The sequence below is a fragment of the Alligator mississippiensis genome, chromosome 14 (genome assembly GCF_030867095.1).
Source record: "Alligator mississippiensis isolate rAllMis1 chromosome 14, rAllMis1, whole genome shotgun sequence".
Classification (NCBI taxonomy): Eukaryota; Metazoa; Chordata; order Crocodylia; family Alligatoridae; genus Alligator; species Alligator mississippiensis.
Genome location: NC_081837.1, coordinates 443,022 through 471,014, shown reverse-complemented (window position 1 = coordinate 471,014; position 27,993 = coordinate 443,022). Strand labels below are relative to the sequence as shown.

The following is a 27,993-nucleotide window of genomic DNA, read 5'->3' as shown; positions in this document are numbered from 1 at the left end:
CCCGCCGCTGTTTTCTGGCAGGGCCGGATAAAAGCACCGGCTGCGTCCGCGCGCCGGCACCGCCACCCGCGCCGGCACCGCCACCGCCACCGCGACCCGCACCCCCAGAGACCGCCGGTAGGAGCGGGCGGTGCAGCGCGGGCGGCCCCGGGCTCCGCGCGGGGGTGGAGGTGGGGGCCGGGCGCGGGGACACGTGCGCGGGAGCCCCCGGTGCGGCGGCGGGCGGTGCCCATGTCCCTGGCCTTGCGCGCCCCGCAGCCCGGCCTGGCGCGGCGCGGCGCGGCGCGGGGCGGCATCCTCCTCGCGCGCGCGGGCGGGCGGGCGGCGCGGAGGCTCGGCAGCCCCGGTGCGAGCGGAGCTCCGGCCCGGCCCCGCGAGCGCGCGGTGTAACGGCGTGTCCGCGCCCCGCAGGCCCGCCCGAGACGCCCGCCCGCCCGCCCGCCATGGCCCCCACGCTGGCGACGGCGCACCGGCGCCGCTGGTGGATGGCCTGCACGGCCGTGCTGGAAAACCTGCTCTTCTCCGCCGTGCTGCTGGGCTGGGGCTCGCTGCTCATCATGCTCAAGTCCGAGGGATTTTACTCCTACCTGTGTCACGAGCCAGGTAAGGACGGGCTGGCGGGAGCCTGGCGCGCTGCGAGGCGGGGCTGGGGCTGGGGCTGGGGTGCCCTTTGCAGATGGCAGGGTCCGGCCTGGTCGTGAATGCCCTGCTAGCGGCACCCGCGACCCCGGGCCCCTCCGGGGCTGTCTGGCCCTCTGCCCCGCACGCTCCCTAGCGGGGGGTAGGAGGAGGCTTGCTGGGGTGCGAGCGGGGCTGGGGGCGGGGGAGGCTGGCAGAGATCGGGGCCTCCTGGCATCACCCCTGCAGCGGGGACCCGAACGCGCTGCACCGGGGTCCAGCCCATTGCTCTGGGGCTTGTTGCTCCTCTCCTGCATCTGCTCCTGCCCTGGCCGCCCTCTGCCCCTTTCTATCCGGGGACTCTGGGGCCGGTGTTGTCCAGCTCTCGGGCTGCGACGCGTGGGTGCCGAGCTGAAGGGGCCCTGTTCTGCGGTGGGGTCTGTGGTCTCGTCTCCCTTCCCGAGGTGACGTAGTCAAGGCTTCCCCTGCCTTCCCTGGTGCTGCCCGCTGCATGGGGGCTAAAGAGCTAACTGCTATTTGCACAGCACTTGGATGAAGAATGTGAAACTGTTTCCAAACCTTGTAGAAGGGGCCAAGTTAATTATTTGAGGAAGGCCCATGCTGGGGCCACGGGGAAGCCTGACAGCTGGCACTGCCAGCGCTGCTTGGCCTGCTTGCTGGTCAGCTGAGCCTCAGCAGACCCAGGTGGAACAAACCTGTTCACTCCTCCTTGCACCCGAGTGGGGCGGGGGGTGGCTTCTGCCTGGGGACTTGTGCACTGTGGAGCCTCTTCCCTAAGAGCTGTGAAGACACGAGGTTTTGAGAGCTCAGCAGAAGCTGCTGGCTAGGCAAGGCTGCCGCGCAGGGGGATGGAGCTCCTGGAAGAGCGTTTTGCCCGCCTAGCGGATGCACTTTGGACGCTGAGTCAGTCTTTGACTCGGGCTCTTCTCTTCTGCTCGGGGCAGGACGACTTGAGTCCTGCTCAGCTCAAAGGGTGCCAGGGCGGTGAGAGCCGGAGCTGGGCAGGTGATGCTGCACGTTCTCTCTGCTTTTGAGGCTGCCCCTTTGTGCGGCCTGGGGCAGACCCTGCTGCTTCCTCAGCCCCCACTCTTTATTTGCACCTACTCAGATATGTCCTGGGGGCAAATGAACACTGGAGGTGGGTGGGGGTCTCCAAAATGCAGGCAAGCTTCTGGCCACTCTCTGCCTCCTCTGCAGTTTCCCTAGCACTGCCACAGTAGGGGGGGAGTCATAAGAGCTGCCTTGGGCACCTGTCCATTGACCTGGGGACCGTGGTACAGGTGGAGCCCCGTGAAGACGGGAGCACGTTGCCCTTCCCAGGACAGCGAGCAGCCAGGGAGGAATGGAGATTGTGGGAGCAATAAACCTAGGCCATGACCTTTGAGCATTTGCCACTAGTTTGTGCCGATCACAAATGAACATTTCTTGATGAGCTCAGAGCTACGGGCTGGGCTTTCCCCTTCATCAGCAAAAGCTTGTTCTTGCAATGGTACCTTCAGACCTTGCCCCCGCTGCTGCCTTCTTGCTGGAGGTTTCAACATCTGGGCTGCGGTCCAGAAGGGGTGGGTGCTGCCAGTGAGGGCAGTGCTGGGCGCCTGGGGGAACTGGAGCGTCAGCGGGGCCAGTGGTGGGTGACGTGAGCGCTGCAGCAGGGTCTGTGCCAAGGACCCTATGTCCTGGCTGGGTGCCTCTCCAGCCCGTGCTCTGGGAAGTGCCATGCGTAGGAGTCTGAGTGCTGCCCTTTGCTCCCATCTTTAATTGTAGTATTAGTTGCCCTTCGACCTGTTGAACCAGCGTCTTCTGCTCTGAGCGAGTGCTGATTCCGCACGTGTTATCTGGGCACGCAGCCCTTATCAGCCACTTCTGGGGCACTGGAACCCGACGGGGGGAGGCGGGGAGCTCCTGCTGCCTCCATGCTGCTGACACCGGTCGGCAGGCTCAAGGTCAAGGCCTCTGCAAGGCAGGTCATAAAGTCCTTGAACTTGGCAGCATGCATGTGAAGAGCAGAGAGGAACAGGCAGTGAGCCACACAGCCCAGGTGGCATGCTGCAGTGGGGCAGCAAGGAGCTAGGCAGCCGCCAGGCTGCAGGACTGCTCAGGAGCCCTACGGGTCTATGATAGGAGGAAATGGAAGGAAAACACTGGCTGCGGCTGGTTGGCTCATTCAGTGCCAAACCACAGGCCATGGCCATGGGGCCCCTGGCTGAGTCCTCAGCCGGGAGGATGCAGCCTGGGTGAGCTGCCAGCAGGAGGCCCAGCCCATGCCTTGACATGAGCAGAGCCAGCCTGCCGTGGGCTCAGTTTGGGTGGGCGGGAGCTTTCCCGTGTGCTGTGCCCAGGTACCGCGTGGGCGGGTGGCCGGGCTGGTTCTGCTCATGTCCGTCTCCCAGCTGCTGTCCAGTGACCGCACTGGTTCCACCTGCTGTGAGTGACTCAGCCGCGCACCGGCCTCATCACCAGCCGCTGCTCCCAGCTGCACTCGCGGGCTGCCCTGCCCTGCCCTGCCCTGCCCTGCCCTGCCCTGCCCTGCCCCACATACGCGTGCCCCACATACGCGGCCGCAGCCTAGCAGCAAGGGGCAGGGCCCTGGCCCAGCCGCCTCCGCCACCTGCTGCTGGATCCTCCCTGGTGCCTCAGGGCAACCTCTGCTTTCTCTGGCATGGTGTTTTGTCTCCCCAGCACTGCATGTGGGCGGCTCCTCGGGGTTGGGAATCGCCTGCGAGCAGATGACTTGCAGGGCCACTGCAGCTTGGTGCCCAGGGCTCTGCCGAGTGCCCCGTCAGCCCCACGGTGGGGGTCTGTCTCCCTGCACCAGTTTCGTTCCCAAGTCTGAACCCCATGTAGCCTCCCCACCTTTGCTTCTGCCCCACGCGCTGCTCTCTCTGCTTGTCCAGCCCGTGTAACCCGCATGCCAGTGCTAAAGGGTGATTCAGGCCTGGCCTGTGACCTGCTCTTCTTTCAGCCCCGTCCTGAGGGGGGCTGCCCCTCTGCTTGATGTGTGCGCCAGAAGGACAAGGCTGCTGTTGCTGAGCCTCCTTATCCCCCCCAGCCCAGCCCAGCCCAAGCAGAGCCCTGCAGCTCTCTCTGGAGTGCTGACACAGGGATTTGCTGCTGTTTTGTCTAATGTTGCCTTGTTTGGCCAAGTCCAGCCTTTCTCCCACATCTGTTTCCTGAGACTGAGTCTCTGTGGATAGCCCCCAAGTGCTGATGCTCCTGCTGAAGTGACCCCTTGATCCTTTGCTTGCCACAAGGGACTTGCAAGGGTTCATTCACATCTACAAATGACTTCTACAAGGGACCGTGGACTGGGGTGGCAGGGGACAGGAGCCCTGGTGCTGGAGCTGGAACCCCCTTGTGAAAGGGACGTGGTCCAGTGAAGGGGGGGGGACTCACCTCCTATCATCCAGCCCAGTGTGGGGGCCTCTTGGGCTGCAGGAATAAATGCCTGGATGTGACTATATTGGGGGAGGCAGTGGAGGGGACAGGGAAAAGGCCAGTCCAGGTACTGGAGAGGACAAAAAAGAGTCAACCTGCAGGCTGCTTGCCAAGGCGATCAGGACCTATTGGGGGGGTATTAACAAAGGAAACCCAGATGACAGTGGTGTGGGTTCTCCAATGCGGGGCATCCTGCAGGCACTTGGCCACTGCAAAGCTGCTAGGCAGGTGCACAGACCTCAGTGTCGCTGACCTTTCCCAGGCAGCTGGAGGGGGGGCAGACTCCACGTTTATGCGAGGAATCGGTCCAGCCCGGCCCGGCGGTGTTAAGCCAAGACCCACAGCTGTAGCTGAAGGGGGTGGCGCTCTCGCCCTGCCTGGCCCTTGCCCGGCAGCAGGACTGCAGAGAAGGGCTAGATGAGAGGGATGGGGAATGACTTGTCCGGTCCTTAGTATGATGTGGCCCAAAGACAGGTGACCGTCTTGGCCATTGCATACATGGTGGTTCCATCTCTCCTTGGCACCGATAAGGCATTGCTTGGAGCATGTTCGGCTTGGGGCGCTCTTCTCATCCCGCAGGGAGCCTGGGCATGCTTCTGCTGTCAGACTCGCTGGTTGGCAGTCTGGTGCAAGCCGAGGCTGTTTTCATTCTGAGCTCTGCCTTTGAAAGAGCTGGTTTGCTCCGGCAGTAGAAAGACCAGGTCCCTCATCAGGCCAAGCAAGCCTATGTGAATCGAAAGTAAAGCCTGGGAAAAGGCGTGCGTCAGCAGCTGGTGGATAATGGAAACTGCACAACACTCTTCTTTCTGCTTGAGAGCTTCGAAGCTTTCTGGGCTGTGCAAGAGCCCAAAAGCCTGACAAGAGGCAGTGAAACTGCTGCTGCTGGGAAGGGGAAATAGGCTGGCTGTGGACTCGTGCCAGCTGCCCTTATTCTGCGGTCACTGGGCTGGGCAAGGTGAACACCAGCGGCGTGTCACGTGGGAGTTTGCCCCTGGTGTCCTTTATCCCAAGGCAGAAACGGAAGGGGATGGGACTGATGGTTTGGGCAGCGTTGCTGGGTCGGTCGTCTGTGCAGCGTAGGCAGCGGTGTCGGCAGCAGGAGGCAGCTGCTAGGTTAAGAGCAAGGATGGCAGATAGCGCTCGGGCAAGCTGGGGACAGCTGTCATGGGGACGAGTTGGGGATTTGGCTTTTTGGCCATCCATTGAGACCGGCTGCTGCTCTGTGGCCCCTGCCACAGGGCAGGGAGGTCCCTTCAGGTGACAGGGGCTTGTCTGCATGGTGGCCAAGGCAGCAGTTGCCAAATGGCTTGTAGCTCACACCGCTGCTTGTTTCTGTGCCAGCCCTTGTGTAGCAGCCCCTGGTCTGGACCAACTGGCACGGGGGACCGGCGGGGATGCCCTGGGCAGGCCCCTGCTGTCAGCATCATCCCTTCTGTAACCTGAACCAGCTCCATCCTGAAAGCAGTGCTTCCTCTGTTTCTTCTCCCACTGCCCCTTCGGGGAGGCTCTTCCGGGACCTCTCTGCTTAGGTGGTCTGAAACCCTCCTCCTTCCCAGCCTATGTTTATTCTTGCCCAGCGTACGTCCACCTGTTCTGGGCCCGTGCAATTTGTTCCTCTTTTCAGCCTGGGCACGTGGGGCAAGCACAGTCTACCTGCAGTCGTGTGACAGGGTCCTGTGGGCTGCCCTGCTCCCCCCTGCATGGTGCCCATCTCAGCGCTGCCTTTCCCCCCGCACCTCCTGACACTGCTTCTCTTTGTCCCACCTAGAGAACGTCACCAACGGCTCAGCACCCCACAACGGCACGAAGCAGGAGCACGTGGTCCGGATGAATGGGTGGCTGAGCTGCACGGAGCAGGATGAAATGCTGAACTTGGCCTTTACTGTGGGGTCCTTCTTGCTGAGTGCCATCACGCTGCCCCTGGGGATCGTCATGGACAAGTATGGCCCTCGCAAGCTGCGCCTGCTTGGCAGGTGAGTGTCCCGGGACCCGCCGCTGGTGCAGAGCTGTAGCTTGTGCCTGGCTCTCGGACTGCACCCATTGCTCTGGGGCACCTGTGTCTCCAGAAGCCCTGGAGCACCACTGCCGGCTGCTGCAGGATGGGGCTGGCAGCCTCCCTGGCCCTGCCAGCTGTGTGCGGGTGGTGCTAGGGTGGGGTGGCCTCATTCAGCAGGTAAGCGGGCAAGCTGTGCTGTGCTGCAGAGAGAAGGGACCAGGCCTCCAGTCTGTGTTCCCAGCATCTCTGTTGTCTCTGTTCCCTGGCAATCAAGGCCTTGGGGAGAGCAGGGCAATCCCAGTAGCCGCAAGGCTGCCCTGAGTTGACATACCAGCCTGGTGCTGCCAAAGATGCCATATCCCAGGAGACGTACCGAGGGCTGGCTGGCCTGACGTCTGGCACAACTGGCAAGAGCCAGGGGGCTCGTGCCAAGGGCAGGTGTCTCCTGCTTGCCTGTCTTCCCTGGTGCTTCCAAGGGCAAAAGGAGTGCGTGCACCCCCATCCATCCTGGGCCAGTGGTGCTTGTGCTGACAGCAACTGTGATGAGACCTGGGGCAGGGGAGGGGGAGGCTGTGTTTCCGTCGGGGTAAACAGGTCCCGAGCAAAGATTCTCACTCCTTGAGTCACACCTGGAGCCAAGCCAGCGGCTGGGCTGTGCTGTTCAGGAGGTGGCCAGCAGCTGCCTGGCAGCCGTGGAACTGGGAAGGGGCCAGGGCTGTGCCCAGGTCGGAGGGGAAGGGCTGCACCCTTCCAGTCACCTCGGGTAAGGGATGGGAAGCCTGAAGGACACTGCCGGGGCACAGCCTCCACCCTGTGCTCTGGATTTCTCCAAAGCAACCTGTCTTCCCTCTTCCCCAGCTTCTGCTAGTCTTGGGCGAGCCCAGAGGAAGCCGGGGCAGCCTCGTTTGTCTGTGATGCGGGGGGTCTGGCATGTGACTGATGGTGTTGTTTCTCTTTCAGCGCCTGCTTTTCTGTGTCCTGTCTGCTGATTGCATATGGAGCCAGCAACCCGCAGTGTAAGTACCTGGCTGGGCTGGCGTGACCTCGGGGGCTCAGGTGCACAGAAGGCAGGGGGTCAGAGGGGCTTTAAGACCACGGCATGTGCCCAGGCCATAGCACCCACCAGGACATGTAGAGACCTGCCTGGGCTGCCGCATCCCCGAGGCAGCAGCCTTGTGGCCCTGCAAGCGCCCCAGCCTGACCGAGTCCCTGTCCTGCCAACCAGCTGTGCGCCCGGGCTAGGGGGCACGTGTGCAGCTAGCACGAGCCAGTGGGGCACCAGTGTTGCTGAGGCGTTGCTCCTGGGATGGGATCTGGGGCTGTGGGAGCTCGGGCAGTCAGTGCTCTTGTCTTCCCCCGTAGCGCTGTCAGTGCTGATCTTCATCGCGCTGGCCCTGAACGGCTTCGGCGGGATGTGCATGACCTTCACCTCCCTCACCGTAAGTGCAGAGAGCCTTGCCCCTGCCGCCACCTCCTGGTATCCCTGTGCCACCCCAGGCAGGGCGCTGCGGGTAGGGGGCCTTGTCTTTCCGATCGGCGGGTCGGTGAGCCGAGACGTGGCCCAGGCAAGCAAAGGGGTCCTCAGCCCTGGCTGCCTGGAGCGGATTCACGCTCCTTCCTACCGGGGTGTGGACAGGTGGTTGCCTTTGGCTCTGCACCTAGAAGGCCTGGTGCTGACCGGCTGTCCCTGAGCCACTGCTGGCCACACGTGTGGCTGCACCAGGTGTGGGCTGGCTGGGCAGGGGCGCGGGGTCCTGCAGGCAAGCAGGCGCTGTGGGGGAAGGTGAATCTCCCGGCTAGCGAGCAGTTGTGTTGCTGCCCAGATGGCTGAGGTGGCTGCCGCCGCAGTTGTGGGAGGGTTGCCGCCGTGAGCCTTTGGCCCTAGGCCTTGTCCTCTCCTAGGGCGAGTCCCTCCGCGGTGCTGACAGTCTGCAGAAGAGCCGTGTTGCCAAATGCCCGGCTCCATCTGTGCTGCCGGCGTGGGGCTGTTGACTTAGCCCGTTGATCGGTGCACAGACGCGGTTGGTGGCTTCTGCGTTGGAGGCTCGTGTTGCTTGGAGATGGAAGCAGACTCGTTCTCAAAGCATTTTCCACCTCATTACCCTGATTCTTGTCAGTGCGGCTGGAGCTGGAGAGCTCTCCCAGCAGCTCAGGGAATAGAAGAGACTCCCACAGCAGTGGTGGAAAACGTCTCGGGGCTGGGCCCAGGTTGTTCTTGTGCCACTGCCGAGCTGGTCTCTCGCCAGGCGTGGGGTGGGCACAGACGGAGCCACAGGCAGTGATGGGCAAAGGCAGGGTGAGGCTGTGTGTGGCCTACCCTTGGAGCTGCCACGCAGCCCTTACAGCTGTGGAGCCAAAGCCTCTCAGTAATGGATGTACATAAATGGGCTCTAACCTCAGCCCTGGCCCCTGCTCCACAGAGCTGTGGGAAACGGAGGATGAGGTGGGGAGGCAAGCCGTGGCCATGGGAGGGAGAAGCCCGTGGCCAGAGCTCGTCCTGTCACTGCAGAGAGCAACGGCAGAACAGAGACGTGAAGGAGATGGGGTTGATGTGGAGGGGCTCATGGGGGATCCTGGGCTTGGAAAGAGTAACAAAGCCAGACGGGAGTGGGGGGTGTTTGCATCCTGAGCCGCCTTTGCCCCCTGCCAGGGGGGCGTGGGCTGGGGTAGCAGGTATGCTGGTTACGGATGGGTGCTCCCCGTTCAAATGCCACGAAGGGCACAGGGTGGAAGCCTTGTCCGGCTCTGGCTGCAAGTGCTGTAGGCGTTGCTGAGTCGTGGGGCATTTACGAGCCAGGGGCAGCAAGCCAGAACAGCAGCTGGGGGCCTCGGGGCAGGGCCTCGGGGCTCACGGTTGTGGGGGGAGCTACACGCAGAGCAGTGCCCGAGCAGCAGCCCCCGGGGCTCCTCTGCACAACCGCACATCTTAGCAGGAGCCCGGGAGCATGGCTGTGGGCATCGCACGTGTCCTCGGGCCTGCGAGGCTGTTTCCTTGCATGGCCCAGGAACTCAGCGGTGGTCTGACTTCCGCAGCGGTCTGAGCAGGAAATCTCTCCCACGCAAAGGCAGGAGAGAGCCGGTGTGGGGCCCTTCCTGCTGTGGCTCTGGGGCGGAGAGAAGCGGGAGCGAATGCTCTGGAGGCAGCTGCGATCCTCCCAGCGATGCCCGCAGGTCGGGCGTGGTGGGAACCTTGCACCCTTCGGAGGTGCCCAAAGCCGCGGGGAGGGAGTCGCGGAGGCAGAAGGAAGTAAGCGCACAGGAAGGAGACCTGAAGGTCTCCAGCACTGCTCGGTGCCTGGCCAGGTGCTGCTGCTCAGCTCCGAGCTGGAGCAAGCTCGACAAGCCCAGAGGAGTCTGTTCTGGGCCAGGCAGGCCCCGACTGCCCGTGCACTCGCTCGCACGTCCTGGAGCGCAGACAAGGTGACCTCCCTGCCAGCTGCGGTGACCAGCCCAGCTGCCGGGCTGTTCCCTCTGCCACAGGACCGGTTTTGTGTGGTCAGAACTGGCCGCGTCTGGGCAGGATGGCCGCGGAGGGGAGGCCGGCTCTTGCTCGGGCTCGAGGCAGAGATGCCCTGTGGCTGCTCGGGGCTCGGGGAGTGCAGGCAGTGCGGGGGCTGGGAGGCTGCTTGTGGCCACTAGACTGGCTGGTCCTGGGGTGTGGAGCAGGGGCTGGCGGGGTCAGATGCCCTGGCGCTGGGGAAACGATGCTTGCCCTCCCTGCCAGCAGCATGAGGGGCTGGAGGGGCAGGGTCTAGCGCAGCGTGGGTGCTGTTCACCTTCCCGGGGCATAAAGAAGGAGAGGGCGGCTGCCCAGGGACCCCGGAGGGCCAAGGTTGGTGCAGGCTTGGGGGTGCCTGCTGGGGTCCCGCGTGGTCAGCTGGGGGCAGCGGTGGTGCCTGGGGGGCTCAGACGGAGTTTGGTGCTACAGCACGGGCGAGGTTCCCGGGAGCGCCGTGGGCTTTGCTCATGTACACGGAGACTTGTGAAAGCAAATGAATCGGGGCTGGTGGCTGAAGCCAGACGGCTTTGTGGAGGGGAATAACCGTGTGATAAATGGCCACAAAGAGCCTTTCATGGGTTGCAGCCGGCAGCGTCGGGGAGCCAGGGAAAAGCAGCTGCGTGTTTTCAAGGCGAGCGAGATGGAAAACAAGCCGGTGCCCTCCGCAGCCTCTCTGCGGTGTGCGGCTTCGCTGGGAACGCGGGAGCCTGGTGTTCCTGCGGGAGCGGAGCCCGGGCCCGTGGCCTGCCGGCCCCGCCGCCTGCGCGGGAGGATGCTCCTGCGGAGAGTCTGCGCGAGCCAGCTGCTGTCAGGAAACGGCAGGGTCACGACACTCGCAGAACAAAAAACTCCTCTATGGCTACAGCTTTGTGGGGCTTCCTCCTGGAGCCTGGTGCCCCCAGTGGGCTGGGGCTCATCCATCTGTTTTAAAACCAGCCCTTCCCTGCAGAAGTCCCGGTGTTGTAGCCCCAAGCTCTCAGCAGGCTTCCAGCGGGGTTTCTCCATCGCACGCCCCCACGCAGAGCGGGGATTGCGTCTTGAAGGGTGGGAGACAGCGAGAGGAATGACTCGGGGCTGCAAAGGCCCCTTGAGAGGTGAGAGACCAGGGAAGCTGAATCCTCTTCTCAGGGTTGATCCCCCTGTGGGGCAGCGCCTCTGGGGCTGGAGGCTCTTCAGTCTCTCACGCTCCAGATCACCAGAGGCAGCAGCTGGGGCTGAGGCAGGACAAAGTCTGTCGACCCAGAAGCGCAGGTGACCCTAGAAGCAGCCGGCCCAGGACCGGCCAGCAGCAGCGGTTGGGAAGCTGGGTCGGATGTTTGCAAGGGAGCTGCTCGGGCTCTGCCAGATGTTCTGAGCTGGATGCAGGTCAGATGCGAGTGCCGTGGCAGCTCCTGGTCTCGCCGTCCCCACAAAAGAGCAGTGCATTGGTGGCCCGTGTCCTTTGGCTTTCTGTGCCTTCTGTTTGAACTCTTGCTCCAACTGCGAGACCTGAAAAAATGACCTCCCAGTCAGCTGCAAAAGCCAAGGTCCTTGCGTGATCCCTGTACATGTTTGCGTGCAGAGCCACATGCCATGAGCCGGCAGCCCCGGGGTCAGCAGAGCCTCTGAGGAAGCCGGATGTGAATTCCTGGCTTCTTTGGGGGGGTTTCCTCCTAGGAGCAGACCTCTTTCAAATGGCCACAGATGCAGGTGCGTGGCCAGGGCTGGCCATGCCGTGGGAGCTCCTCTGATCGCACCCACCATGTGCCCAGCTCTTGCTTGGTACTGACACGGGCGCTGCGGTCTCTGGGGCACCTGGGCTTTCCCGAAACGGCCCTCGTGCAGGGGGGAGCAGGGGTCCTGCCCTCGCTCTCGGGGCAGGGCTGCAGCTCTGCCACTAGACATCTCACCAGCCCTGGCTGGAAGGTCACCTGGCTGCGGTCTGGCTCCCGCTGTGTGAAGGGCCCTTTGTGGCCTCGAGAGAGCAAGCTGCGCAGCAGCTGTGTGTGTGTGGGGAGCCCTGGCGTTGGTTCCACCGCAGCAGCTGCTGTTGTGGCTGTCACGGAGGATTTAGTTGGGATCCGGCTGTTTCTGAAGCTGGGTAAACAGCTGAACTCTGCCTGGTGATAAGGACCAGCCCCTTAGAGCAGCGTGTGGGGGTTACGGCGGGGCAGGCGCCGCGCCAGGGGGTGGATGCGGGTTGCTGCATGCAAAGGGGGCAGTTCTGCCTGGTAAGCGGCTTCAGACCCCTGTCTGCGGCCGTGCGAGGCATCTCGGCAGCCAGCCTGGGTGCAGATATCGGGTGTGGGTTTGCCTGGCTGCTGCTGCTGCCCGGCTCCCTCGGGATTCCCCAGAAGACTTGCCGGTCTCCGCACGTCATCGCTGCTGCTTTTGCTTCTGCTTCTGCTCCGGGGTTATATGAGGACCCGGAGGCTGTGCCGCATGTGGAGCTCGGCTCTGCAGCGAGGCAGCAGTGACTAAGCCGAGCCAGGCAAAGTGGGCGCTCCTGCCGGAGACGCACGTACCACAGCGCTGCAGAGCGGAAACGTGCTGCCCCCAGTTCCCAGCCCCACCGTGCCTGGCACGCTGTCTTCTCTGCATTAGTCCAACTTGCTTGCGAGAGCACTAGGCAGCGGGTGAAGGGGGTGCGGCACTTGGTCTTTGCCGTAGGAGCTGCGGGGTCTGCTGCAGGCGCTGCCACGAGCACCTGAGCTGGCTCAGCTGCACGTGGAGGCAGCGTTTTGCCTGGCACAGGCTCCTGCAGGCTCTGGTTTCGGAGACTCCTGCAGCCCCGACCCCAGCGGCTCCCTCGGGAATCTGCCCGCACAGACTAGCGGGCAAGGGCGGCGTCCCTCTGCTCGACACGAGGGCTGGGCCCGTCCCGCTATGGGCCGCTCTGGCTGTGCTCTGCGCGACCCCTTCTGAGCAGAGGGCAGCTGGCCAGCCTCGGTGTCTGGCAGCACTCTGGCTGCTGCCCCCCAGTGACTGAACCCGCTGCCCCTGGCCTGGCCCGTGACCTGCGCCTCGGGTGCTGGGGCCGTCGGGCATCCGTGCAACTCGCTAAGTGAGGCAGGTCTCCCTTGCACCTGAAATGCTGGGGGTGGGAGCCAGGCCTGGGCAGACACCTCTGCCCTGCACGTCAGGCCTTTCCTGACTTCACCTCTGTGGCATCTTTGCTTTCCCGTGCAGACGGGGTGACATGTGAGGCTCGTCTCCCACCCCCAAGTCTGGGAGCAGGACCCAGGCAGAGAATGGGGTGTCCCGTGGGTGAGGATGGGCTTGTCTGCCAGCAGGCACCTGTGAACTGGAAAAGGGGCGACTGCTGCAGATAGGACGGACCTGTAGTGTTCAGAGGGGGGTAGAGGAAAGCTGGTGGCTGCAGCCATGGGGAGGGGAGGGGAGGGACCCACATGCTGCTACGTGGAAGGTAACTTGCAGCCAAAGGCAAGGTAAGGGCCGAGCCTGCTCTATGGGGCGGCCGCGGTGGGGAGACCATCTGCACGCTCCTTTCATGGGCAAGGGTCCCCTTTCCACTGCAATACGTGCCCGGTTCTCTGACCACTTGGGTAAGGAGCGCTGGGAGGGAGAGCCGCGCACGCGCGGCAGAGCCAAGCCGAGCCTCCCTGCGGCCCAGGGGCCCGGGGTGCAAAGCCAGGCTGTTTGCAGTAGCAGGTGGCTTCTGCCACTGCCGAGATGCGGAGGCTGAAGTCTGGGGGCCGGGGCCACGCACAGCTTCCCTCCTGCTGTGGCTTTCAGCCAGCTCTTTCTCTTCCCTGCAGCTGCCCAACATGTTCGGCGACCTGCGCTCCACGTTCATCGCGCTGATGATTGGCTCCTACGCTTCGTCTGCCGTTACATTTCCAGGGATCAAGGTGAGGATGTGGAGCCTGGGCTCTGGAAGGTCTGCCTTGCAGTCAGGTGGCCGCGTCTGGGGCTCCTGCGGTGGGAAAGCAGTCGCAGCACTTAGCTCTGGCTGCACGGGACCTGCTGCGCTTTGCCATCGTGTCACCGTGAGATGGTCATGGCAGCCCCCGCTGCCTCCTGAGGTGTAGAGACCATGTGGCTAAAGCCGTGCTGTTCTCCGCACTGTGATGACCAGGGCCTCCAGCAACGCCTTCCGCTGGGAGCCCTAAAGCTCGCCCAGGTGCTTTGTGTAAGCTGAGGCGGCTGCAGGGGAAAATCCCAAAGTCACGGGATCACTGTGTTCACAGTTATTCCCCCTCGTCTCGTGTGACAAGGAATTCCCTTCCTTCCTGCCCACCCGTCCCCAGAGTCGCTAAATCAGAACAGCGGTAATCCTGGAGTTGCTGGGAGCGTAGCAGAGCTGCAGCGTGGGCTCTGACCGGGCAGCCCCCTCCAGACTGTGAGGCAGGCCAGAGCCTTGTGCAGAGCCCCACGGGGGAGCCCTTGCTTCCTGCTCACGTGTGGATGTGGGCGCTACAGCGCAAGGCTCCCATGGCGGTGATGAGTCCCAGGCTGTGGGGGGATCCAGTGATGGTCTCCAGCCCTGCAGGAAAATTTTAGCAGGCCGCTCTTGGAAGGCTGCCTTGCTGCTGACCCTGCCGGGCATCGTTTGCAGCAGGGGCTGCTCCTCTTGCAGCTGAGGGGGAAGATGTGTGCACAAACTCATGCCAAGCATAGCTGTGCTCACAGGCTGCATTGTCACATTCCTCCACCCTCCTCCCATCCCCTGGGTATGCCCTTTGTCACCGTGCAGCCCTGTCCTTAAGTCTACCACCCCAGCCATTCCCTTCAGATTCACTTGCAGAGTATGAAAGCATCCAGTCATTCTGTCTTCTAACGATGATCTTCTTGTCTCTCCAGGTTATATATGACTTTGGCTTCTCCTTCATCCTCATCCTGACAGTTTGGGCATGCTGTGCTGGGCTCGTGTTCTTCAACTGCTTCTTCAACTGGCCCCTGGAGCCCTTTCCAGGGCCAGAAGACATGGACTACACGTAAGTGCCACCATCCCGTGCTCGTAGTCATTGCTAGCCCGGACCCAGCCAGAGACCCACGCAGGTCTTTATCCCCTCTAGCGAGTGCCAGCGCCAGCCGCTCCAGAGGACAGCAGTTGGTGGCTGACTTCCCATCTGAGGAGGGAGGTGGTATCTGTTTGTGAGGGGTCTGTCCCGGGGAGTGTGACTCTGGCTGGTCAAGGCAGGGCCTCTCCTGGAGTCCAGGACTGCTTGAGGAAGGTCCCTGCCAGGCAGAGCCACGGTTCTGTGGTTCCTGCTCAGCATCGCTGCTGGTCTGGCAGGTGGCAGAGGGTGTAGCGTAGTGTGTCCCTGGGGTGGCCCGGGCCAGGTGCTTGGGGTTCCTTAGGTCTCTGCCTCTCCCTGGACATCCACCAAGTGCTCTGGGAAGCCTCCCACGACTGCGGTGCCTTAGGTGTGCCTGCAGACCTCGGCCCCACATTGCAGCGCTCTCCCTCTTCCTGTCGCCAAACAGGGTGAAGATCAAGTTCAGCTGGCTGGGATTTGACCACAAAATCACAGGAAAACAGTTCTACAAGCAGGTGACTACGGTGGGGCGTCGGCTCAGCGTGGGGAGCTCCATGAAGAGCCCCAAGGAGCTGGCAGCCTTGCAAGATGGTAACAAGCTCTGCCTGTCGACGGTGGACCTGGAAGTGAAGTGTCAGCCAGATAATGCAGGTACCGTCCCCCGGGTCTGCATATTCATCACCGGGCAGGGGCCACCCCAGGATCGGTGTATGGCTTGCATGTCCCTTGGGCCCTGGAACAGGAGCTGTGTGTGTGCATGCCGCTCTGCGGGGGGAAGTGCCTGTCTGTGGGCCCCCATGAGTGTCCAGTAAGTGTAGGTCGAGTGGACCCCGGGCACACGCAGGCGCTCAGTGGTTGGCTCTGCATGGGAGCCCGCAGGCCAGAAAGACCTGGCGTAGGAACAGGTTTTGCTGAAGGAGGCTGCTGCAGCTGCGAGCGGCTGGGTGGACTCCCCAGGAACTGGGTCAAGGCCAGTGACTCAGGTTCCCTTCTGCCTTGTTGTTGATGCCCTGGATTCACCTGGGCTTCTCTGGTAACCGGAGTTGGGCCTGCTTAGTGCTGACAAGTGCTTGTTTTCTTCCCCTCTGCTGAGCTTCAAGAGGCCGAAATGCACTGGGTAGCCGCTGGCTCTGGCCCCGTGGGCTGTTGTGCTGGGTATAGGGTAGCAGCAGACTGTTGTGAGGTCATCCCGGTCCAGGGGGAGGGCGGTCGGGAGCCTGCCCCGGCACAGACTCACGGCCCTGGCCCTGTCTCCTGCAGCCTCCCCGTCATTCATGCACAGCGTCTTCAGCCCTATCCTGCTGCTCAGCCTCATTACCATGTGCGTCACTCAGCTGCGCCTCATCTTCTACATGGGCGCCATGAACAACATCCTGGAGTTCCTCGTGGATGGAGACCAGGAGCAAGGTAGGCTGCCGCGGAGACTTCTCGCTGCTTCCCTGGGAGCACAGGCAGGGCGGGGGCCTCCGCTTCTCGGGCTGCTTGTTAGTCTGCAGGCGCCAGTCTGTTCCTGGCCTAGCCCGGGCCGGCTGGTCAGGCGGTCGTGACGGCCACCGGCAGCTGGTGTCACGGTCTGGCGGGCGGCTGAGACCTGCCAAAAGCAGAGGGGCAGCAAGGTGAACACTTGAATGTCAAGCTAATTATAATGAGGTTTCTGTTAATGCTGTCCCACATTGTGTCCCCAGACAGGGGTGACTGAGTTTGGCAGGTCAGGGAGGGCCATGCTAATGCACCGCTCGTCCATGGGAAAACCTGTTCCCGCGTTATCGGTGATCTTTATCTCAAGCGCAGAAGGGAGAGCAGCTGACTTCAGCTGCTGGGGGTCAAGGGCCAGAATTTGCAGTAACTCAGCTGAAAGCGCGGAGGGGAAATGATGTCATGGCAGTCTTGCGTCTGGAAGGCTGTGGCAGCGTCTGCCTGTATTTATAGCTCCTGATTCAGTGAACAAAGCAAACAGGAAAGAGTACATTAGTTCGCTGCTGTTGAAAATACCCTGAATTGCAAAACAAGGCAAAGCCCATTTCTGAGTAGTGAGATCCAGTTTAGACTTGTTAAATCTGGATTGCGCGAGGCTGATAAATCAAGAAGCCTCTCTGGAAAACAAGAGCAGGCGCTGGAGGAGGGGGGGCGCCTGCCCGGCGCTCCAGGGATCTCGTTGTTCCTTTTGTCAAGTGCTCGACAGCCGGCGCGCTCGGCCCTTTACCTCCCGGGTCAAGAGGCCAGTCTGAAGCAGTAAACAGGACAAGCCCCAGGGTGGGAGCCCTTGCCCAGCTGGGGTCTGGTCCCCTCCTCACCGCTCTTACCCTTCTGCTGTCCTCCACCTTGCTGCCATTTTGCTCTGGGTTTGTCCTGCGCTGGGGTTAGTGTTGGGGACTGATCTTGTTCTCTTGCTATGAGTCTGACCAGCACCCGGCTGTGGCTGGAGGGATGAGATGAGGCTCAAACAGGCTGGCATCTATTTCTAGATTTCCCCCCGTGCAGCTGGGGCTCGCTGTGCTAGGCTCTGCCTTAGTTTCCATGGTATCGGGGAAGCAGAAGAACGGTCTCAAGTCTTGGCACTCTGGGCCGTGGTGCTTTTGTCTGCACGCCGACCTGCAGAAATCTGCTTTAAAGGGCGGAGGGAAGGGTCGGACCTTCGCCCCTGCTCCGAACCCTTTGAGGGGCTGCTCCGTTCTGGTGCTGCTCCCTGGTACCACTCGCCAGCACTGAGCTGGGTGAGGAGAGGGCTGAGTGGCTCTCACCATGTTGTCGGGGGCAAGAGGAACGTCACGGTTTCTTTGGGGCTGGAGCAGAAGGGGTGGCGGAGGGAAGCTGGAACAGGAGAGCCGTCTTTGGGCTGTGGTGCCTGGCTCCCAGAGGGCTGGGTTAGGTGTGTGTGGTGTAGGGATCCAGGCCTGGCCCTGGTGGGACAAAGCTGAGGATTGACACTGCTTATCTTTAAAAGATAAGTGCATCCAGGAGGTGTTTACATATTAAAGAACTGCCTAATCCTGCTGTCCACTCTCCACTCCGCCTCCCCCCCAGGGTGTTTACCTGTGCCTCACCTTCCAGTCTTATGGAAGAAGCAGGCTGCTTCTGGCAAACCCTATTATTGGGCCAGCTGAGTACCTGGGAGAGATGTGCCAAAAATCTTGTCTGACATCTTTTGCAACTGGGTAGGTGATCCCATAAACGGCATCGCCAAGCAAAGTCTGCTTCTTATACTCTGTGTTGTCTGCCTACAACAACCAGGCCACAGCAGCATCCCGGGCACCAGCCAGGATCAGGTCCCTTGGCACTTGGTGCTGGACAGGCACCGATGTGCATGTTCCCTGCCCCGGGGAGCTTGCAGCTAAAGGAGGCAACACCGGAAGTGTGCAGGCGTCTGTGTGCACACCGCCAGAGACCTCTGCCACCCCACCCCGAAGAACTGCTCTGCCTACTGGGAGCCTCCCGGCAGGGGAGGAGGTCATGAGATAGGAGAAGGCAACGTTTCAAGCCAGGGGCCGGTCTGTCTGCCTGCATGGCCCTGCGTTTGCTGTGGAGAACAAGGTCTTGCCCCCTCCTCGGTTTCTTCACTCTTGACCCAAACCCCACGGCCAGTGAGGATTAGGGGTGCTACGGGCTTGTTCCTGCTGCATTACAGACACACTGGAGAGATGAGGAAGGAAGGGACCAGGTCCTTCTCAGTCCTGTTCTGGTTGCGGTGTTACAAGCGTGTGGGCTCCGTGCTGAGACGAGCACATTCGTATTCCAGACTTGCTTTGCTTGGACTCTGATTCACTCCCCCCCCTTGGGCTGAGGCACAAACCCATGTCATGTGAGATGAGGGGAAGTGGAAAAAGCGTTAGGGAGAAGTCTGACACACCACTTCTCGGGGCAGTGGCATTTCCACCCCGGCCCTGTCCAGCTCTCCCAGTCAGCGGGGGGCTCCGCCATGGCGCGGGGTGGTGGGGGGAGTTGGTGCAGCTCTGGGCTGCATGCAGTCTGCCTTGGTCTGTCTCGGCGTTCCTGCTGCTAACCTCTGCTTTCTCTTACTTGCTTTCTTGCTGCCCTGCTGTCTTGCCTTCCTGGTACAGTGATGGCCACTGGTAAGCCGGGGCTCTTCCATGTCTAACGTTCCCGTTCTCCCTGCAGCCCGACTGACTGCCGCAGAGTCTGTCTGCAGCAGATGTGTGAAGCTACCCGTCTCAGGGTGGGGGCAGGCTGTGGTAGCAGTGCCAAGGGCATGGGTCCCTGTCAGGAGCACTGATTGACCCTTTGCTGGTTCAGCGCCCTCCCCTCCTTAACCGTGCTCCTGACACCAGCGTGGGCGACTGAGCAGAGCAGGAGCTGCCAGGCCCTGCTGATCGCTGTCCTTCTGACTCCCCTGAGAGGAGGCCCTGAGGGATCCTCCCCCTCGCCAGGTGCTGTCCCTCTGGGACCCAGTGCCTGCTGGCCTGATGCTCGGTGCCGGAGCAGCAGCCGCACCGTGGCTGGTGTGGACACAAGTCGCACACTTGCTCCAGTCCTGCTGCATGCTGGGACTGAGGTGGGAAGGGGCCTCGGTCGGTCCTTGTCTTGCTAGACCCAGGCCACCGAGCAGCCTCGGCAGAGGGAGGAAGCGACCGAGTGATGGCTGGTCCTGCTCTGGGCCCCTTTGGCACTGACATGCTCTTTTCCTCTGCAGTGAGTCTCTACACCTCCATCTTCGGGGTTTTGCAGTTGCTCTGCCTGATGACGGCCCCGGTGATCGGATACATCATGGACTGGAAGCTGAAGGAGTGTGACGATAGCCCTGAAGAGAGCGAGGAGACTGATGCGAAGCTGTACGTAGCGCAGATGGCCGTGGAGCTGAGCTCAGTTAATGTTGACCCTTTCCAACTTGCACTGAGTGAGCCCGCGCAGACCTGAGAATCATTGACAGCGAGGGCGGAAGGGAGCTCAGGAGGTCCCATCTAGTCCGACCCCCTGCTCCAAGCAGGACCGGCCCCAACCACATCATCCCAGCCAAGGCTTTGTCTAGCTACGTCTTCAAAACCTCCAAGGATGGAGACGGCAGCACTGCTCTGAATAACCTGTCCCAGTGCTTTACCACCCTCCTAGTGAGAGTGTACTCCTAATATCTAACCTCAACTTCCCTTGCTGCAGCTTCAGCCCATTGCTCCTTCCGTCATCTGCCCCCGCTGAGAACAGCCCAGCTCCATCCTCTTTGCAGCCCCCTGCAGGGAGGTGAAGGCTGCTATTCAATCCCCCTCGGTCTTCTCTTCTCCAAACTAAATCAGCCCAGTTCCCCCAGTCTTTCCTTGAAAGTCCTGTCCCTCAGCTCCCGAGCCATTTTCATTGCCCTCCGCTGGACTCTCTCCAGTGTGTCCACATCCTGTCTGCAGTGGGGGGTCACCACTGGACACAGGACTCCAGATGTGGCCTCCCCAGTGCTGAACAGAGGGAAGAATCACTGCCCTCGATCTGCTGACAACACACCTACCAATGCAGCCCGGGATGCCCTTAGCCTTCCTGGCACCAAGGGCACACTTCTGGCTCGTATCCAGCTTCATGTCCCCTGTCCCCCTAGGTCCTTTTCTGCAGAGCTGCTGCCCAGCCTGTTCCCCCCAGCCTGCACCGCTGCATGGGATTGTTTGTCCTAAGTGCAGGACTTTGCACTTGTCCTTATTGAACCTCTGGTTCAGCAGGATTGACTGGGCTAGTCCCTTACAATCAAAGGTGCCACTTCTAGGCTCAAGTAGAAGTCTGGGCTGGGCAAGAGGTTTTGGGTTGCTTGTGTAGCCTGCTAGCACTTGGGCTTCTCCCCAAGAGAGTCAGTCACTGCCGCAGGGGCCACTGTGATGCATTCCTTGCTCTCCCTTCAGAGGTGGCAAGAAGAAAAAAAAAGGCGACCGCCAGATTCAGAAGGTCTCCAATGCCACTAGAGCCTTTGCCTTCACCAACCTGCTGCTGGTCGGATTTGGGGTTACCTGTCTCATCCCGAACCTGGAGCTGCAGGTGGGTATTTGAGGGCAACGGGGCACTGGAGCGTGAAAACTGTGACCAAATTGCTTATTAGTACAGAGCAAAGCAAGGCCCCACAGCCTTGGGCTGCACTGGGCTCTGCTTCTCCCTAGCATGGGTGGACATCCACAAGCAGCTGTCTCCTGTGGGGTGCTTCTCTGCATCCCTCCTTTCCCCCTCCTAACCCAGCATCGTCTCCTCAGACAAGTGGGGTCTGCTAGGTGGGAGGGGGAACCTGCCCCACTGCAGCCTGCCCACCCCCTCCCCCAGCAGACGCAGGGTGCAGCCACCTTGCCCATGCCAGGCGCTGGGGGAAATAGCGACTTGCCCTTGCGTTCTCCATGAGAAGCAGAGCTAGAAACTTCTGTTTGAAACCGAGCCCAAGAGCTTCATCCCGGCCTCAGCCTGGAAGCTGGAGCCTCGGGACATGGCACGTATCTTGAGGCTCGCTATTCAGTTTGCCCCAGCCAGCAGTGGGGAAGGGCTGGGGGCCACAGAGGTCCCTGGACCGGGTCCTGCTGGGCTGGTCCTGGACGGGGCTCCTGGAGCAGGCGGTTGGACTCCGTGCAGTGGCAAGAACAGCACCGCTCGCACCTCCTGAAGCTGTTGCTTGGGCTGTCTGTCGGCTTGGGCAGGTGTCAAAACTGTTTCACAATCCACCCCTGTTTTCAGGCCTTGCTTCACAAGTGCGAGGCATAGTGACACTCTCCTCCCCCATTCTCTGGTGCTGCCTGGCCCTTCTAGGCTTGAGCTCCAGGTAAGCAGGGACTGTGGAGAGCCGCAACACGAGTCCTCGTGGTGCCTGTTCCAGCCACGCGTGCGTTTAGTGGTGCCTGCTCCCACCCAGTGGCACTGGGGGGGGATGCACTTGAAACATTTGGCTTCTAGCACCACCTCTGCCGGGGGAGGAATGAGGTGTTGTCAGGAAAACGCACGCGAGGGAGGGGAGGGGACCAACTGAACCACGGCACCTTCTCCAGGGACCTGAACACCCATCTGGAGACTTTTCAGTCAGGAGTGAGCGAGTCGGGCAAAGCCAGGAGTAGGCAGGTCTTCCTTTCTGTGTTCTCCAGCGTCTCCAGTCCCGGTGCCGGGGCTCGGCCACGTGAACCCTGGTGCTGTGCACCTTTGGAACAGCAGTGTTTGCTCTGCAGGGGCCAGCTGGGGGTCGGGCAGGCTCTCGGGAGCAGAAGAGCTGCAATGGGGCACAGTGCCGAGGGGGTGTGTGTCCACGTTCTAGCACCGAGACGGGAAACCACCTCCTGGCAGGCTGTTTTCCAGTGTTGCTGTAGAGCTGGGAGCAGTGCCGACCCAGGACCTCTGCTCTGACTGGAGGGAAGAGGTGGAGGGCTTTGCACATGTTAATTTTTTTAAGCATTATCCAAACCCAAAGGAAGCCCCTGGGACCGAGTCCATGCTGGCTATGTAGTTGGCAGCCGGTGATTCCCATGCTCCTCTGCATAAGGCACTTTCAAAGCTCACGCTTCCAAATTTGAGCACTCTCCCCTCCATGGCACAGGGGGATGCTGACGATCTTTTGGGCGCATGGTGATTGGCTTCATGGGAGACGAGCGCAGGGTCTCTGGTTCTCCTTGTGTTTTCACCTTGGCGGAGCTGGTACATGGTGGTTACCCTGCAGTAAAACACTGCCTTTGTAGAGTGGCCTGTGTCTCTGCATAAGCCGCACTTCTCACCCTGCCTTGCCCCAGGAAGGTTCGACTCTGCTGGTGCAAGCAGCTACCTGAGCCTGCCCTTGTGCCGGAGGCAGGCGCAGATCCCAGTGTGGCAGTGGAGCAGCGTTCCTGGACTGGCACTCAGCACGGCCTTTTTTCTGCTTCTCTTTCAGATCCTCTCCTTCATTTTGCACACAGTCGTGAGGGGGTTCATCCACTCGGCAGTGGGAGGCCTCTATGCAGCTGTGTAAGTCTGTCCATGCTCACATCCGTGTGGCTGCCCTGCAGGTTGGATTCCCCAAGCTGCCTGGGTGGGAGTGGCTGTGCCACAGGGAGGGATTCCTGTCGGAAGGGACAACGAAGTCAACCCATCAAGTGTGGGGTGCCTGCGGGATGCGGCAGCAGCAGGACTGCTGGGTACCAGTCGTCGCTCTTCCTTACTTGTGACGCTGGCCCTATTTGCATCATTTCTGCGCTGAAGCGAGCACAGCTGTATATGGTGTGGCACTTGGGTGGGAGGCTGGGTCCTACACAGGCTCTCTCTAGCTTGTAGCATAAAAAGCTTGAATGTGGCTAAAATTTCTAGATATTTATCAGCTTGTTGGAGCATTGCTCAAGATAGAGTTCACGAAACCTGCACATTTTTCCCGGATGCATAATTTATTCTGCATCTACAGTGTAAAAGTTTTCTTGGAACAACTTCCATGTTCTTTTCCAAAATGCTCGATTTGCTTGTGATGGGCACATGTGTTTCCTAGGCTGTGAGTTCTTAAACTGAGATCCAGAAGGATCGGTAACTTCTCTCTCCTGCATGTCGGGAAGGAGTTAGAAATAGGGCAGGTGAATGCTGAGGGACTAATTTAAATGCTGCACAACGATGGGCAGACAAAGGCCTTATTAATTTGGTCCTGAGACTTGTTTTCCATTAATAATATCTGCTACTCAGCACTTTCCAATCAAGATGGTTTAATTTGATATGGGAACAGACTTGTCCCCAAGGAGGAAGTGCGGCCGGCACATGTTAACACACACAGGCTTTCTGTGACTTGAGAGAGAGAGTGCTGTGGGAATGGAAGTGATGGCCCAGCCCCAAGCGTTGAGCAGCCCAGCGTGTTTGGTGGGCCAGACGGAGGCTGTTTTCTGAAGGTCATTCCTTTTCTCAGTTCTCTAGTTTAGACCAAGTCGCTTCTACCGCTTGTGTGGTTGGTTTGTTTTCCCTGGGCCCGAGCACCGTTCCCCATGGTGTTGTACAAGGCAGCTGAGCTGGGCTCCAGCACCATGGTGTCCTGTGCTTCAAACAGGTCTTGGTTTATTAAAGCCTGGAGCAGTCCATTGTCCAAGCAAGAAGCACGCCTGAGTCTGAGAACTTGGGCCAAGAATATGCAAAGTGGGGCATTTATCTCTGCACATGCTCCTTCTGTGTGTTCAGGAAGATGACCATGTGAGCAAAGAGTGACATTTAGATCAGGAGTGCAGCTGTCCTGAGCTCTGCCTTCACGTTCCCCAGAGAAAGGGATGCCTGGTGCCAAGCACTGCACGCATGATGAGCTGGGGCAGGGGCCCAGAGCAATGTCCCGACTAGCATGGAGGAGTCAGGGTGACACATGGGTAACAGTGCTGCTTTCTGTCTTGACAGGTATCCATCCACCCAGTTTGGCAGCCTGACGGGACTGCAGTCTTTGGTCAGCGCCCTCTTTGCTCTTCTGCAGCAGCCCCTGTTTCTGGCCATGACAGGACCTTTGAAAGGAGACCCTCTTTGGGTAAGGAAGGGAGGGATAGGTGTAGCCCTCCAGCTTGCTGCCTGGGGTTGGTGGTGGTGACTCCTTTTCAGTAGAATTAACCGAGGTGAAGGGGATGCCGTATGTGGCCGGTCCTGGAGGTGAATGGCTAGAGGAGCTGTAATATGTGCCACATCTGGTCTGACTGGGGTCTCGCATCGGACAGGGGTTGGTAACTGGAAGAAAGCAACACGTGCTTGCTGCCCTCTGAGATTATTTTAAGGACTCCTTCCTGATGCCCAGCCTGTGCACTAGAGGCCTGGGTGGCATTCCTGTAGCATCAGAGAAACGTGCAGTCAGAAGAGGGGTTCAGTCTAGGCCAAGTTTGGACAGAAGCCCAGTAGCCAATGACCAGCCTGTGTGAGCAGGAGCGAGAGGAAGTGCTGGACAGACTGCACGGGAAGCAGGCATGCGGAGAAGCCTGTTTGCACTTCCAGGACTGTGAATCTGGTGCAGAGCACTGCCGTGGGCGTTGCATCAGCTGCACGCTGTGGAAAACCCGGTCCGGGGGCCACAGGCTGATTCTGGGATGAGAAGAACATGTAAACTGGGGCTTTGCTCCATGAACAGTAGGGATGACCAGTGTCTCTTCCTCTGCACACAGCTCTTGTGCCTCGTTCAAAGAGGTCAGGGCTTCTGGGTGCTCTTGGACTGGTCTCCTTGGCTTTGCTTCCCTTTAGTGCATCCAGGAGATGAGCTGTCCTTAGAAGTCCGTTGTTTACTCGGCCAAATGCCCTTAGCCCCGCACTGGATGTAAATAGCCTGAGCTGCAGCACTGCTTTCTGATGCCAGACTGTGCAGTGTTCGTAGTGAGATCACTTGCACGGCGGAGGGAATGAGTGGGAAGGATGCTCCAGTATTCCTAGAGAGCACTGGGCTCTTGGTTGGCTGGTTGTACGAATGCTGCAGTGAAGGCTGGGTGGCTAGAATAGGGCCCATGGATGGTGTCCCGTAGTGAACTTGTCCTGGATCAGGGCTCTGTCTTGACAGCAGTGGTAGGCTGCATCAGCAGGCCCACAAGGCTCTGCTGGAGGCTTGGGACTGAAGACAGAGCAAACACAGTCAAACTGAGCAGGAAGAGGCTTAGCTCTACAGGACGCAGCCAGCGCTTGAGCCATTTCTGCAATTCCTACGTGTATTCTGAGAGTAGTACTTGGCTGTAGGCCGGCACTCTTGGTGTAGAAATGGCCCAGCCTCAGCTCTGCTGCTGCCCCTTCTCATGAGTCTTGGAGGAATTAAGATGGTAGTGTTACTGAGTGATGACCCAGGAAAGTGGGTCCTGTAGACTGGCTCAGGCCACTGTCCGGCCCACTGCATCCAGCAGGAGACTCAGACGTGGTCTGGACATGCTGGCTTGCTTTGCAGCATTTGCTAGCAGAGTGCTCTGGACACTGCCATGTAACTAAAATGGCCAGGAAATCATTGCAGACGGAACAGGAGGCTGAGTTAGACAGGCCAGGCCGTGGCTTTCAGGACTGGGTGAGTATCTTCCTCCTGCCTTCCCTAATGCTGCTTGTCTCTGTTCCTGCAGGTGAACATTGGTTTGCTCGGAGTGAGCATGCTGGGATTCTGCCTGCCTCTCTATCTGATCTGCTATAAACGCAGGCTAGAGAGAGAGAGGGAGCAGAGGAATGATGATGCCAAGCTCTTCCTTAAAATTAACGGAACTCCAAATGAAGAAGCCTTTGTTTAAGCCGGCGCATCAAATGCAGCCTCCTTTTGCCATGTCCGCGGGGTGTAGACACCTCCTGGCCCAACCATACTTTCTCCCCAGGCTCTGCCAGTCCTGCACAGCCTGGTCTTCACTGACCGTGATCAGACTGAGCATTTCTCCAACTCATGGCCAGAGGAGCCCTCCCACTTCTTGAGAACACAGGACATTTTCTGCTTTTATACAGGCTGCATTGATTGTTGCATCTTAAACTCTTCTTCCCTGGCCATGCCACTTCCCAACAGCAGGACCTGTGCATTGCAGGGAGCCGGAGAGGAGGAACCACGATGGCCATTTGTTGAAGTCTCAAACCCAGTGAGCTGCAGTCCGTCGTGCCGCCCCATTCTGACTGGCACGGTCTTGGCCGCAGAAAACCTGCATATTCCTCTCCTCCTTGAGGCTTGGTTGCAAGACTATTGTCCTTTGCTTGATATCCTTGTGCTGGACACACTGGTTCTGTCCCCTGTATCCCAGACCTTCCTGAGATGGGAAAGAGGATTTTCTGCCACCTTGCACAAGCAGGTGTTCGGTTTGTTGCTAAGTGGTGGCTGCTGCATTGAGACGAGTGTGTGTGTGTGTGTGAGAGAGAGAGAGAGAGAGAGGAGGCTGAGCCATGGGGGATGCTACCCATGCCAGGATGAAGGGCCTCTCTGGCTGTCCTGCCCCTTCTCCCACCTCTATAATCCTTCTCTGTGTGGTGACTACTTCCGGTCCTCAGCAGTTTAAGTGGGAACTGGGTCTTGCTGGCCCTGAAGTGTTTTTGAGACTTGTTTTGCCACCTCCTCCACTTACAGTGACTCTTGGGAAAGAGCAACAGCTACTACTAAGGGGGTAAAGCTGAAACACTTCTTGGGAGCTGGGCCCTGCCTTCCTGTTTACAGGTGCTGAGTTCTCTTGCTGCGGCTGAGAACAAACAGTGCTGAACTCTCGTTGCATGTGGTAACTGGATCCTGTGAGCACATGGCGGATGAACTGAGTAATGCAGTTCCATGAAATCTTGGCTGGACTTCACATCTGTAGCCTCTTAACATTGTGTACTTCGAGACGGCCAGTAACCCCTCAGCTGCTGAGCACCAACTTAACTGTCACTCGCCAAATGGCTGCTCGCCGGCAGCAAGAAGAGCCTCGGGATGTTTGTGCGCTGTCGGGCAGAGCGCGTGCAGATGACTTCGAAGAGCAATAAGCGTGGCTGGGTGCCCTGCGAGGTCGAGGCTGCGCTGTGGAGGGAGCAGAACACAAAGGGAACTCCTGAGCTGCTGATCTCTTCCTATTCTGCACCTTCCCTGTGTCTCGTCCTTACCAGTTACTGCCCACCCTGGCCCCCCAACCTTTAACCCCCTTGTCTGCAAATAAGGCTTGTGTGTGTGGGGCTCAAATGTGGCCAGGCTGCCCGCTGTGGGTTGGGGGAGTCTGCACTGACCTTGGCACTGCTGACAAGCCAACACCAGAGCTCTTGCCAGCTGAGCCGTGCTCCTGGTTGCAGAGACAAAAAACTTGTGACCCACCCGATGCTCATGGCAGACACAGATTGGTGCTTTGGGAACTGCCAGCATGCAGAGGGGTCCAGAGTTAGACACAAGGGCACGGTCCTTAAATGTACCCCTCCGAGTCAGGCACACTGCTGTTGTCAACCTACCAACTTCACCCCGGGGCTGAGAAACAGTACATCTGACCGCTGCCTCGGAGGTGACCTCGGATGTAGGTATTCACAAAATGCATGCAGATTCCCTCGCTGCAGGCTTGACGCCCATCAGCTGAGCAGCTCCACCAGGCCCTTGCCATTTAGGAGTTGTGCAGGCCCTTTCTAGCAGAGCCAGGGACAGATCTCATTGTGCTCTCGCACTGCCAGTGCAAAACGCGTAAGCCGCCTCGTGGAGCAGCAGCACCCTCTAGCGCTTCTGAACCGCAGACTTCCCATCGCCGGTGCAGGACGCGGAACAGCCTGTCACTCCAGATGCTTGTCTGCGAAGAGACTCTGACCACCGAGTGTTTCACACATTGTCATGGCGTGTGGGTTTTTACATGTTGCCTTTATCCATCTGTCACCATCCTGCTGTCCTATGTTTTGATCCAAAAGTTTCACCTTCTTACAGGCAGAGAAGGTTCTTTGGGTAAAGCTGGTCTCTGTTATTAGACCAACTCGGATAATTGCAAACGTTCTTCTGGGCAGGCTTTGGGTACAAATACCCTTCGTCAGGCTCAGGAAGCGTTTGCAGTTAGCCTGTGCTCTTCCTGCCTGGAACAAGTAGCAAAGCAGCCATTTTTCCAACGATTTAGTTGGTTTAATAAAAGCTATCAGATTTATCCACAGAA

At 59.9% G+C, this 27,993-nt stretch overlaps 1 protein-coding gene across 1 annotated transcript; it reads left to right on the top strand.

The window, feature by feature from the left end:
* Positions 1-23: 23 nt before the first annotated feature.
* On the top strand, positions 24-27,993 carry SLC43A2 (solute carrier family 43 member 2). The gene is made up of 14 exons (XM_059717146.1): positions 24-117; positions 412-603; positions 5,843-6,047; positions 7,031-7,086; positions 7,433-7,509; positions 13,328-13,420; positions 14,373-14,506; positions 15,000-15,202; positions 15,812-15,958; positions 19,200-19,338; positions 20,380-20,512; positions 22,365-22,438; positions 23,828-23,951; positions 25,501-27,993. The coding sequence occupies exons 2-14, from the start codon at positions 444-446 to the stop codon at positions 25,660-25,662; spliced, it is 1,707 nt and encodes a 568-aa protein (XP_059573129.1). The 5' UTR covers positions 24-117; positions 412-443; the 3' UTR covers positions 25,663-27,993.